General features: G+C 45.7%; 1 protein-coding gene across 2 annotated transcripts; it reads right to left on the minus strand.

Moving 5' to 3' along the window:
- Positions 1–5,068: 5,068 nt before the first annotated feature.
- Positions 5,069–10,289, minus strand: LOC115464899 (nuclear factor interleukin-3-regulated protein-like). 2 transcript variants are annotated; one of them, XM_030195275.1, is made up of 2 exons: positions 10,054–10,289; positions 5,069–7,156 (listed from the first exon to the last, which is right to left on the minus strand). In XM_030195275.1, exon 2 carries the CDS (start codon positions 7,090–7,092, stop codon positions 5,899–5,901), a length of 1,194 nt encoding a protein of 397 aa, XP_030051135.1. In that variant the 5' UTR covers positions 7,093–7,156; positions 10,054–10,289; the 3' UTR covers positions 5,069–5,898. The 2 variants fall into 2 exon arrangements, with proteins under 2 accessions (XP_030051135.1, XP_030051136.1); XM_030195276.1 differs by lacking the exon at positions 10,054–10,289 and adding an exon at positions 8,179–8,254.
- Between the last annotated feature and the right edge of the window lie 2,518 nt (positions 10,290–12,807).

Raw genomic sequence — 12,807 nt, forward strand, 5'->3', positions numbered from 1 at the left:
ATTGTTCCTACGATCTACCTTTCTCTTACCTTCCTGGAGACTTTTTCAAGATTATTTTATACCCTATGATGGAATTAATTTTTCATTTTTATTTTAGATTCCTTTGCATATGGCTAAAGGTCAATGGTTTAAACTACCCAGTGAAAAGGAAGAAAATCTTTACTTATATCAAAAAACAAAACCCTGATCTTGTAAAGTTACAAGAAACTCATTTACCTGCATCAGAATGTCTTAAAATACAATTGCCTTGGGTCTCTACTCATGCTTACTCTCCTGCACTTCATAAGGAAGCAGGTGTTTCTATTCTATTTAGCAAAACATGTCCTTTTTTACTTGAATCTCAAAAAGCACCAATAGATGGAGAGCTGTAATACCTATTTTTGAGTGTTTTTGCTCCTCATCTAGACAACCCTGATTTTTTTCTGTCCCAAATTTTGCTTGAAAATAATGACTGCTGTTTTATTGTAGCTGGTGAATTCAACCTCCCTTTAGATTTAAATTTTAGATAGGCAGGTTTCTTCAAAATGTGAAAAATCTTGTTCATGGAGAGAGCGACATCACCTCGTTTCTAAGCTAATGCCTATGTTTACTAAGGTGCGTATAGGCGCGTTAGCGTATTTAACATGTGTAAATGGTTTATGCGCGTTAAATGCTAATGCCCCCATAGAAATGTATAGGCGCATTAATGTTTAACGCACCTTAACTTTAAACGCACGTTAGAAATGCTAACGCACCATAGTAAACATATCGATAAATCTTGCTGACCCATGGAGGATACTTAATCCCACTGGTAGAGATTATATACATTTTACTGTGCTCTTCATGAAACATATACCAGAATAGATTTCTTTTTAATATCCCAAACTTTGATATTGGATGTTGGCTACCTGTACAATTTTCCCAATCCTAATCTCTGATCATGCTGCTATGTCTTTGCCATTACATCCAGGAAATCTCAATGAAGATTTAATAATGACCTATTTGACGCTGATTTTCTTCAACACTTTTAGAATCTTACTAAAGATTTCTTCCTGTACAATTCTCCTAGTGACTATGATGCTGTATTACTCTGGGAAACATTTAAAACCACTCTTAGAGGAGAAATAATCAGTTATACTTCTAAGAAAAGAAAACTTGATAATCTTGAATTTAAAATACTTGAAGATAAAATTAAACTTCTAGAAGCCAAACATCAACCATCCTCTTCATCAACAACCCTTAAAGAACTATTTACAATCAAATATCAATATTGTATAATAGCTGCTCGAGAACTTTTTATTCAAAAATCTGGTAAATACATTGGAGATAACTTTCCTGACTTTTATACCTACCACCGAGCCACAATGGCATGTTATGGCCTGTTTTGGTTATCTGATGCTAATGTAGAGTGTGATGCAATTTGGTTACAACTGGAATGAGACATACTGTTCCTTATCCCTATACAGCTTATTACTTCTTGTATTATTCCATCACATATTACTGCTTTTTATATTATATTGAGAAACTCATTCTACCTTGATGTCTATTGATGATTATATAGGTATAAATAGATGGCAGGTCATCTCATATGTCACTATGGTACAACCCCAAATTTCTCACTGACCATAATACTATTTATTGGTCTCTTTAGGACTCTTTTGGAATTTATTCATTAGCAAAGGCTGGGTGATTGGGACAGGCACTGGCAGTGGAGAGGGGACTAGGAAGGGGTAAGGGGAACTGAAAGGGGTTAGTGGTTGAGAGTGAGAATAATGCCATAAAGAGCTGGAAGTGTGAAAGCTATATCAGGTTTGTGAATAAAGAATTTAAAAAAAGGTTCAGCTGGGGTGTCTCATCCCTTTACACTGTCTCTGTTTCCTCTCCCATCTTTCCTGGAAGTCACAGGATGGTAATATAATCCATCTCTCTAGTACTCCCAGCGCCTGGCCTGCAGCTGAAATCTCCTATCTGCTCAGAGGGTCTGAATCTCCAGCACAGTCAGTGCTGCAACAATCTCATCACTGGATCAGTCCTGGAGAAAAAGAGAACCTCTCTAGGCTGTGATTCCTTTTGATGTACAAGGACCCCACACGCCCCTTTCTCTGAATTCATCAAACAGAAATCAGACACTGTCTCTGTACAGGGTGGACAGACACTGAGGAAGAGCAGGGGCTTGTGGTAAGGCTACACCTTAGTCAATATCACCTGTCAGGATTAAAATAGAGTTATGGACTACTGAAACCCTGGTCACAGAAAACGTTTTATTATTTATAAGGAAGTATTGGCTCTTGAATGTTAATAATTGTAATGTCTTTAAACTAGAGTAACAAGTGGGGATTTGAACCCCTAAGTATCTATACATTATTAGGAGGGTTTTACTTCTGAGCCACAAGCACCTCTTGGAAGTTACCCTCTATCCAGATAGTCTTCTCTATCCTGCAGAACTCTGAACCCAGACAAGGAGAAGTAGAAGTTCCGAAAAGTTACTAGTGTGAAAGCTTGGCTGACCTAAAGGTAAGCTGCTGGGTTAGTAACAGTCAGGTTGTGTGTTCAAGCCCCACAGTCTTGATGACAAGCAGGTAGTTTTACTTATAGTTTGGCCTATTTTCAAAGGAAAAATAAGCATAAATCTGGCTGCTGAAGGCCCATCTGCAGTTACTGAGTTTTCACCAAATATGCTCAGTACACAGGTCTATCTGTGCTGTTACCTCCTCCACCCACCTGCTCTGGCCCCACCTAGCTCTGACTAAGCTAGACTAGAACCCATGACCTCCTATATTTGATCAAAGGCTCTTTAGCTGCCAGGCCACCAGTCATGCAATGCTGAGTTTTTCAGCCCCTTATACCTGTCATTCCTGAACTCTGCTGTAAAAGCACTGGAAATGCAGGACTTGAACCCACAAACTCTATAATAGAAAACACTGCAGGGACCTGCTGAGCCACCAGATCTTGCTTGTATACCTTTTCCTTTGGGTTATATGATTTTCTCTTTTCCTGGGCCTGTTTAAAGAGACAAAAGCCATAACTAAAGTTTAATACGTGCAGAGGGTTGGCTACTCTCACACCACCCTTAAACAGCCCAACCTCAACGACCTAAACCTGGTGCATTAAATGTGTAAACGTTGGTTTGTAAGTGACTGAAACAGGACACATACTGAGAAAATAAAAGAACCTGCACCACAACCAAAGCATCAGACTGAGCCAGGAAAACACTTCAGGTCATAGTAAAGGGCGTGAAGGGACTGTCCTTAACCTCCTGAGGTTAGAGAGTAAAAGGGAGACTGTCTTGTGAGAGCAGTGGTTCTCAACCTTTTTTCCAATGTGATGCACCTGACAGACAATATTTATATCTGTGACACACTAAACACTACAGTTCATGGCTGAACAACAACAAAAACCCCTTCTATCATTCATTATTGCTGAAAATGATGCAAAGAAAAGTGATGACTGCTGGGTGGGTCATAGCAGATTTGCAACATGTCCAGTTGGGGCTGGTGGCAGTAGTGAGCATTGTGGCTAATGGTGAAGCATAAAGTCTTCATAGGCCAAGCAGAATGCATCAGCCACATATAGGTGACGTCCTCTGACACTCCCATTTTGTGGGTAATGGTGAAGCATAAAGGACTACTATCCTGATCTCTAGTCCATTCCTAAACCCACTCTTCAGAGCTGTCCAGTCAAACTCATTAGCTGGAGTCCCAGTCACTTACCAGATGGGAGATTTCAGCTGCAGGCAGATGGAGGAGCTGGAAGTTTAGTCTCAGGATAGGAGAGGAAATACATTTCCCACTTCCTGCCTTGAGGAGAGAGCTAAGTTACCCAGTTTCAGGAAGAAGACTTACTGGCAAGACGTGGTTTTGAACTTATGTTCCAAAGCAGTGTGGGATTGGTAGTTCCTGATGCTATCCATTGAAATCAGTGCTGCAGGTCCCATAATGCACCATGATAGGGTTAGAAATCCAGGACTGACCCATAATTTCCCTCAAGGAACTGGATATCTTGGAAGCTCTGTTATGAGGAGCTTGGTTCCAAGGGTGTCAAACTGCAATGCCAGAGGGCTGTAAACCAGTCAGGTTTTCAGGATACCATTAGTGAATATATTTGCATAAAAAATAGATCTCCTGCATAATCATTAGGGCTATCCTGAAAACCTGGCTAGTTTGCAGCCTTCCAAGACTGCAATTTGACACCCCTACAAATCTAACCTTGTATTCCATGGCCTGGTTAACTGTTAACACTGGGTAATCACTTAGGGCAGGACTTCTCAAACCTCCCCTGGGGCATGGAGGTTGGAGAAAGGAGATGGTATGACATCACAAAGTTGAAGCCAGTCCACCCAAGGAGGTTTTCATTCTCCCTAATACAGCAGCAGCATCTGCTGCCATTTTGGTACACCCAAACCAATGTACTTGCTAGGGCAACAAGCTTTGCCTACTGGCTTCAGCTCAGATAATGGGCGAAACACACTCCTGCAGTCTCCTGTTCTTTCTCCAATCTCCTTGCCCTCGAGGCACACTTATCAGGGCAGCTAAGCAAGGCAGGAAGGAAGTGTTTCTGTATCCCAGTTACTGCTCCCACCTCCCTCTGTAGGCTGTAGCCTATTGGCTAGAATATCTGACCAATGGGCTAAAGGAGGGAGAACTTAAGAATAACCATGCTGGATCAGACCAATGATGCATCCAGCCCAGTATCCTGCTTCCAATAGTGGCCAATCCAGGTCACAAGTACCTGACAGAAACCCAAATAGTGGCAACATTCCATGCCTTTGTGTGAAGTGATGTCCCTGCCTCCGTACCATTATTTTATTGTGCCTTTTTCTCCCCACAAAGTACCATCTTTGCTATACTCTATGTCCACAGCAATCACCTGTGTAAAACCTGAACAGACTAGTTTATAATGGTCTGCAAGCAACAGGTTTCAGAGAGAGCAGAGCTGTTCATTGTACTGCTCTGAGCCCAGCCCAGGTTCTTTCACATCACACAGAGTCACTGCTGATTCTCTGGTGCTGAAAGCCAACACAATACCAACCCAACTCAGCCCACAGCAAGTAGATAACTTTCTCATCATCTTCCACACATACAAAAAAAATGCATCAACTTTTACACCTTTGTCCTTCAAAAAATCCCACATTTTAATAGCTAAAGTTACGTTTATAGAAAAGGGCAAAGAACAAACGTTTTAAAGGATGCACATTCAATTCATGAGTGAGTTTCTGAAAATGTGGTATTTGCAAAGTTGGCTTAACACATGTACAATTGATTTGCCTGAATTAAAAAGTTCTAAGGTGTTAACCTTTTTGTTCATTAAAACAAATGTCTGAAACAAACTGAAAAAGTCTGAAAATTGGGATAAAAAGATCCATAAAATCTAAAAGTGAATAAACATAAGTTTTTCAAAACAAATCTATGCACATCCCTATTTTCATACATGCACAGAATATATGGGGCCTTTTTACTAACGTGTGGATTACATGTTGAAACAGACTTACACACCAGCACATTAAGGGGCTCTGCGGTAGTTTGCATGTTTCTATGTGTTAACCCATGCATTCCTGAATTTTTCCATTTATTAACTTTCTACAACACCTTTGCTGACTTGCAGACCAAAGCGGTTTCTGGCAGAGGACATGTCACTGGTGAGGGTGGGCGTGAAAGCATTAACCAACTAGCACGTTACACTTACTGTGTGCTAAGTGGCTAATGCAGAGTTAACGTGGAATCACTTAGGAGGTGCTAAATGTTTAACCAGGAGCAGGTACTATGCTTTAATCTGAACGTTAATGCATGACCTGCCCCTTCTTGATGCAGCGTTGGTTTTGAGCTCGCTGTGCATTAAAATTCAGTGTTACAGCATGTCAAGTCCAAGAACTGATGCATTTTAGTAGAAGGGCTCCATAGTTCACAGTAGCACCTCCATTTCTCAGTTTGTTTTCATCACAATTTGTTCAGAGAAGAGTCTCTTCAGCTGGGCTACTTCAGCAGAGAGAGTGGCTAGCTGATTTCTCAGCACCATGTTCTCCGACTGGTACACAGTGTCCTGGTGGGCTGGCACAGATGTGGTGTTGGGGGGGAACTGCGAGAGGCTTCTCTGGTCTTCGGCTGATCTCCAGGTTGGTGAGATCATCCTGTTGCTTGTGCCCTGCTCCACCTGCTGAGAGAGTGGGGCAGCAACACTGGCATAGGAACCCTTTGCGTGGCAGTTATCTACAGGCAGCACGCCTTCTCTTGGTGACTCGGCTCCTGCTTCTGTCGACAATTTGAAGCGTAGCTTGTAAGGCAGGCTTTTGACAGGATCTGGGGATTCATAACGCTGGCAACGGGCTCCTTCACCGAGCAGGGATCCCCCGGCGTCACGGTCTAGGTCCATACCCAAGCAGAGATGCCCATCGAAGCAGGGCTCTTCCTGAGGTGGGGAGAACTTCTCCTGGTCAGTGACCCGGTCCTCAAAGAAAACAGGGCTGCCCATGCTGGAGCTGCCGGGTGTTGAAAAGCCAGAGTCCTCAGAGAAGCCAGCTGGCTCCTGGGGCTGCAAAGGGCGGCCATAGGGCTGCTGGGGGACAGATGTATCCCTGTTCTCTCCTGGCGATACTGGAAAGGTGCCCTCGGTCCTTGCATGGAATCCGTTTTGAACTGGGCCCAGGAAACGGACGGCCTGTGGGGAAGTGGTGGCAGCTGCGGGGAGAAGAACTGGGGGCTCAGACGGGTCCTTAATGAGCCCAAACCGGAACTTGAGGGCCAGTAGTTCAGCCTTCAGGCGGGCGTTCTCCTCTAGGAGAGCAATGACCCTGTTCTCCAACACCAAGTCATTGACACGGCGCTTCTCCCGCGAGCGCTTGGCTGCCTCATTGTTTTTCCGTCTTTTATCCCAGTAACCGTCGTCCTTCTTCTCATCTGGCATGAACTCTCGCTTGCGACGCATGTTGCTTGCGTCTTTGTGCTTGGCGGTGCTGTGGCCCAGCAGGGAGCGAGCCAGCAGGCTGTTAGTGGTCAGCAGGGACACTGCCTCTTCCGTGAAGGAGCTTGCTGCTGGGGGGCAGAGATCATGGGGTGTCTGTGCTGGGGGAGGTATGTCCTGCTGCATCTCTTGGATGGGGTCTGGCACGGAGATACTCATACTGTCAGACAGGGTGCTCTGGTCAGAGTGAAGATGGCACTCAGCTTCTGTATCACAATTCCACCTGCCGAGGACAAAGAAGAGAGGGTAAATCAACTGATACAGCACAGTCTGATCCTGTGGTACCTGGGTTCCCTCTCTGACAAGGCTCCGTTCTTTACACATCCCAGGACATTACTCTTGGACAGACTGAGTGTGGGAAGAGTTAATGGAGCAGCACGCAGAAACGTTGATGGATACACACACACATAAGCTCTCAGCACAGGGTGAGGCAGCCCGCTCTCGGAGCAGATTCATTTCAATACAGAGAGGCATATTTCCCAAATTCCTGGACAGCAGAAGTTAGCTGGGGCACCATTTGGCACTTGCCTTATCCCCTTCCCATTTCCAGTATTGCTACTCCACATCTATAAATCTTCCACCTTCCTACAACCATGTCACTGCCCTCTTCCACTCTCTTTGCAGCTGTTTCCCTGCAGACACTGCTAGGGTCATTACCTTCCCCAGGTCAGCTATTCAGCTATTCAGTGCACACCGTAGGGAAAGCCAGGACTGGATCAGCCTCTCTTCGTCCTGGCTTTCCCTACGGTGTGCACTGAATAGTATGTCTGATTTACCAAAAAACAAACAGGAACTACAACTCCCAGCATGCAACAATGTACAGCAGGAATGAATCATACTGGGTGATGTAGGAGCCCCTGGTTGTTGAAAGCTCTCTCCCTTCCTGCACTATGATTTTGTTTATTGAGATTTCCTGAACCACCTTTTGAAATACAACAACAAAGCAGTTTACAGTAAAAATAGATAGATTAAAACAGAGAGAGAAAGAATTGTAATCATTAGGAAAGGAGAGGACAGAGGTAGTCAGAAAGAGAGAGGGGGACATGATGCGAGCTGTCCACGGAAGGCCAGGTTGAAGAAATATGTTCCAGGAGCAACACTGAACTTCTTGTAAGAGAATTGGACAGAGAGGGAGGTAGTGGCCAGGTAATAAAATGCAGAATGTTGTCTAGTGGAGTTTAGACCTGAGTAAGCCACCAAAGGGACTATTGGTTCCCTTATTAATGCCCCTCTGTCGAAACCTACCAAGTTACTCCAGTGGAGAGAAGTAATATTGGCCCTCTGCCATTCCGAGCATGAACTGGAGGAAGCAGGAGGACTCCCTTGGCCTGTCCCCAATTCATCAGAGCCACTCAGTGACTCTAGGAAGTCATTCTGAGCAGTCCCACTGCCGGGTGTGTGTGCTCCTGCAGGTGGCTGGCACCGAGTGCTGGTCCATGCTGACAGCTACAGCCAGAGCTGGCGCAGTGAAGTGTGTGACATCAGAGCTGGGATTTCCCACACACAGGACACCAAATCGTGACGTAGAGCAACATCAGCTTCTAGGAGGAGGCTGAATGGGAGCAGTACTACCGTTCTGGGCTCTTTTACAACTCTGGGTCATTTGAAGAATAGCAGCCAGTCTGCAGGCTCCTCACCAAACCTCACACACTCTGCTCTGCATGCTCAGGTCCTAGCTGCTGGGCGCGCTCTGATTCAGTCGGTCTAAAGCCTGGGCACAATCCCACTGCACCTCTTGCTATGCAGGTACTGAGACCCTCTCTCTCTCACATACACTGCTAATGCACCTCATTCCTGCTCTGCAGCACCCCCTGCTATTCCAGTACTGAGATCTCACACACAGCTCTGCCAATGCCCCTCACTCCTGCCCTGCAGCACCCCCTGTTCCAGTGCCGAGACCCTTACATACAGCTCTACCAATGCCTCTCACTCCTTCCCTGCAGGAACCTCTTCTATCCCAGTACTGAGACCCTCACACACAGCTCTGCCAATGCACCTCACTCCAGCCCAGCAGCACCTCTGCTACTCCAGTATGAATCCCTCACACATACACAGCTCTGCCAATGCACTTCACTCCTTCCCTGCAGGACCCCCTGCTATTCCAGTATGAATCCCTCACACACACTCAGCTCTGCAGCACCCCCTGTTCCAGTACCAAGACCCTCACACACAACTCTGCCAATGCACCTCACTCCTGCCCTGCAGCAACCCTGTGCATCTTCTGCTAGTCCAGACTGCCCCAATTTGACTGCCCCTATCGGACCGACCATTCACTTGTCTATTAGATTGTAAGCTCTTTGAGCAGGGACTGTCTCTCTTTGTTAAATTGTACAGCGCTGCGTAACCCTAGTAGCGCTCTAGAAATGTTAAGTAGTAGTAGTAGTATTCCAGTACCAAGACCCTCACACACAGCTCTGCCAATGCACCTCACTCCTTCCCTGCAGGACCCCCTGCTATTCCAGTATGAATCCCTCACACACACTCAGCTCTGCAGCACCCCCTGTTCCAGTACCAAGACCCTCACACACAACTCTGCCAATGCACCTCACTCCTGCCCTGCAGCAACCCTGTGCATCTTCTGCTAGTCCAGTAAGAAGACCTCACCAATACAACTCCCTCCTGACCCCCCATTTCTGTCCAAGTACACGGTTATGTGACTGTCAGCTGCTAGGAACAACAGTATGTAGGAAGGCAGCTTATTTTTCAAAGGCCTTCCGAGCTCTCTATACCAGTCTTTGGTCTGGGCAGGGGATTCAAACGAAAGTGGGTATCATGCCCTCCAGCTTCTCCCTCTATCCTCTGGCTTCTATTCGACTTAGGACGGAGACAAAACAAGCTAAAGATTCAAAGAAGAGAAATGCCACAAACACACCAGAGTGGGACAAAGAGCGAGGCAAGGCGTGTGCTTTCAGCTCCGGCATTTTGTTTCTCTCCACTGGCACAGGAGAAGGGGCTCCTGGCTCCCGGCTCCCTCCCCGCTCTTACCGCTATCCAGCTTGCTCTGTGCATCGCAAGCGCACAGCCTCACGCGTACATACAACATTGCACGTCTTTGGGGAGCCGTGTCCCTTGCAGCACAGACGACCCAAACCCAACGGGACGGAGCCAGCTGTTGCTTACCTTGGACTGGAAAGCTTTCCACGTTGCAGCTGCAGGGAAGCCTTTGCTCCGTGTGTGTGCAGGGCACGTCCTGTACTGTACTGTCTGTCAGCTCTGCTGTCCTCTCCTCCCTCCCACCCAGCAGTCTCTCCCAGCCCCAGACCCCGTCAGTCTGTCTCTGCCAGCAGCAGAGTTCAGCTCAGGCTCTGCCTTTACCTAAGGTAACCCCGAGCCAGCCGGTGTCTCACGCACGGAGCTGCTGCTGGGGGCCCGGGGAATGCGCCCTCTCCTGGCACAGAAGATGGCGTCAGGAGGGCAGCAGGAGCCCCAGTGCTGGCTGGGAATTGTAGTTCTCATTTCTCTAAGACAAGCAGGTCTGGGGAGGGGGTGGGGAAGGCACAAACTTCCCTGAATTCATTGCAGTCGGTATTAGTGACTGCAATTTGTTTTCCCAGGCAAGTGGGCTGCAGTAGAGGAAGAAACGCCAGGGAAGAGTATCAGGGAGGACCAATAAGGACAGTAAATGTCAGAAGATGAAGACCAAAATGGGCCATCTAGTCTAGGGTGTATGCCTCTACATATCCTCAGATGGGACCCTCATCTATGCAGGTTACCTCCCAATGCTTTCGCCTAGATCTGAGGATTTTAGGGTTATAACTAATGTCCCATGCAGGATACCCGGCACTCCCTGCTTTCATGTAGACCTAAAGATCCTAACTGTGGCAATTACCTCAGTGCTTTCACATAGATCTGATGGATTTAGGGTTGTAAATGCTGCACTGTGCAGGTTACCCCAATGATTTATGTAGATTTCTTGGATTTAGGGTTGTAATATTATAATGACTAAGTATCACTCCTTGATGCCACCGTACCTCAAATATTGTGTGCAATTCTGGTTGCTGCATCTAAAAAAAAGATATAGTGGAATTAGAAAAGGTGCAGAGAAGGGCGACAAAAATGATCAAGGAGATGGGACGACTTCCCTATGAGGAAAGGTTAAAGCGGCTAGGGCTATTCAGCTTGGAGAAAAGGCGGCTGAGGGGAGATATGATAGAGGTCTATAAAATAATGAGTGGAGTTGAACAGGTAGATGTGAAGTGTCTGTTTACGCTTTCCAAAAATACTAGGACTAGGGGGCATTCGACGAAGCTACAAAGTAGTAAATTTAAAACATATCAGAGAAAATCCATAGACCATTATTAAGATGGACTTGGGAAAATCCACTGTTTGTTTCTAGAATAAGCAGCATAAAATGTATTGTACTGTTTTGGGATCTTGCCAGGTATTTGTGACCTGGATTGACCACTGTTGGAAACAGGATGCTGGGCTTGATGGACCTTCAGCCTGTCCCAGTATGGCAACACTTATATATTTATGTATTGTACAGGTTATCTCAACACTTTATGTACATCCACTGGTTTTAGGGTTGTAACTGCTGCACTGTGCAGGATACCTCGGATCTTTATTTCTATCATATCTGCCAACGAAACTGCTTATATGATATCTTGGATTATTCAACAAGTTTTGTTTTCTTCGGGTGTTGTCCTACGAAATCACTCCTATGCCTCTTTCAGGAAATGAAAGTTTGTGGCCATCCTGCATGGCTGCTGGTACTACTGCCTGCTTTCTTGCTCCTTGGCAGCTCTGAAAATTAATTTAAGTATTATATTCCATTTTCTGCTAGGATAAGTAAGGATAACAATAAATTATCAGATAATATACAGTGCCCTAACCAATTTCCACCCTCATATGGATGGCCTGACTCCCATCAAAAACATCAAGGTTCCACAACTGTCCCCACCCTTCAATAAGGCGGTACGTTTATCCCTCCTCTTTCCCAAAGAAAAACTAAGTTCAGCATTACAAATGGTTTTCAGGCCACTGTAGGCTATTTCTCCAGAGTGAATAAAGGCATCCTGATTACTCTCCTGAAGTATTTTACTTGGTTTTCCTGCTATAACCAGGTTTTATGGGTTCTTTCTTTTTTTCTGGCCCTCTGATGGAAAACTCTTTTCTCATCTCTTTTGCTCACTTATTCCGAAGGACAGGTGCCTTCTCTCCTCTGCCCACAGTGTCCTCTCACATGCAGCCACCAGCCTATAATCTTGAAGTGTAAGGAGTTTCAGTAAATATTCTCCCCCTGATCTTAAAGTTCATCTAGGAGAAGAAATTTCATTCAGCCCTTGTAGCTATGATGGCACAATCCCATGCATTATTTTAAAACCTATTGTTAAAAGCTTTCGTACCCCACCTTGTACTGGCTGCCAGTGGAGAATGTCTCATATAGGACTTCCCGAGCTCGTCCTGGGGATCCCACAGCCAGTTGGGTTTTCGATATCCATGGTGAATATGCATGAGATCGGTTTGCATATATGGATTCTACAATGCATGCAGATTAATCTCAGACATATTCATTGTGGATATCCTGAAAGCCCGACTAGAATTGAGTACGACCATACTGAACTGCAGCTGTGCCCTGTGCGATTCACCCAATGGACCCACGTCACCACTGCCAATAAGAGGAGATAGTAGGCTGGGAGCCATTTTTGCAGTCCTCCATATTGGTACCCAGTGTGGCTGCATCACTCACACAGCTGTTGGAATAGTGCTGGTGTAGGGTCCCCAAGACAGGTTTGGGAAGCCTGTTCTTGTATCTCCTAGATAATATTCATGTTTGCAGCAGTATTTCACAGTGTTTGCATCCTTCCAAATAGGTAAAACCAAACAGAGTTGCAAAAGTAGTGGTTGTGGGGGGGGGGGGGGGGTAGGTCTGGG

The sequence above is a fragment of the Microcaecilia unicolor genome, chromosome 3 (genome assembly GCF_901765095.1).
Source record: "Microcaecilia unicolor chromosome 3, aMicUni1.1, whole genome shotgun sequence".
In the NCBI taxonomy this organism is placed as follows: domain Eukaryota; kingdom Metazoa; phylum Chordata; class Amphibia; order Gymnophiona; family Siphonopidae; genus Microcaecilia; species Microcaecilia unicolor.

Bases quoted from the DNA above. Each gene is read 5' to 3' on its own strand.
- LOC115464899 (XM_030195275.1), bottom strand. From the start codon at position 7,092: ATGAGTATCTCCGTGCCAGACCCCATCCAAGAGATGCAGCAGGACATA.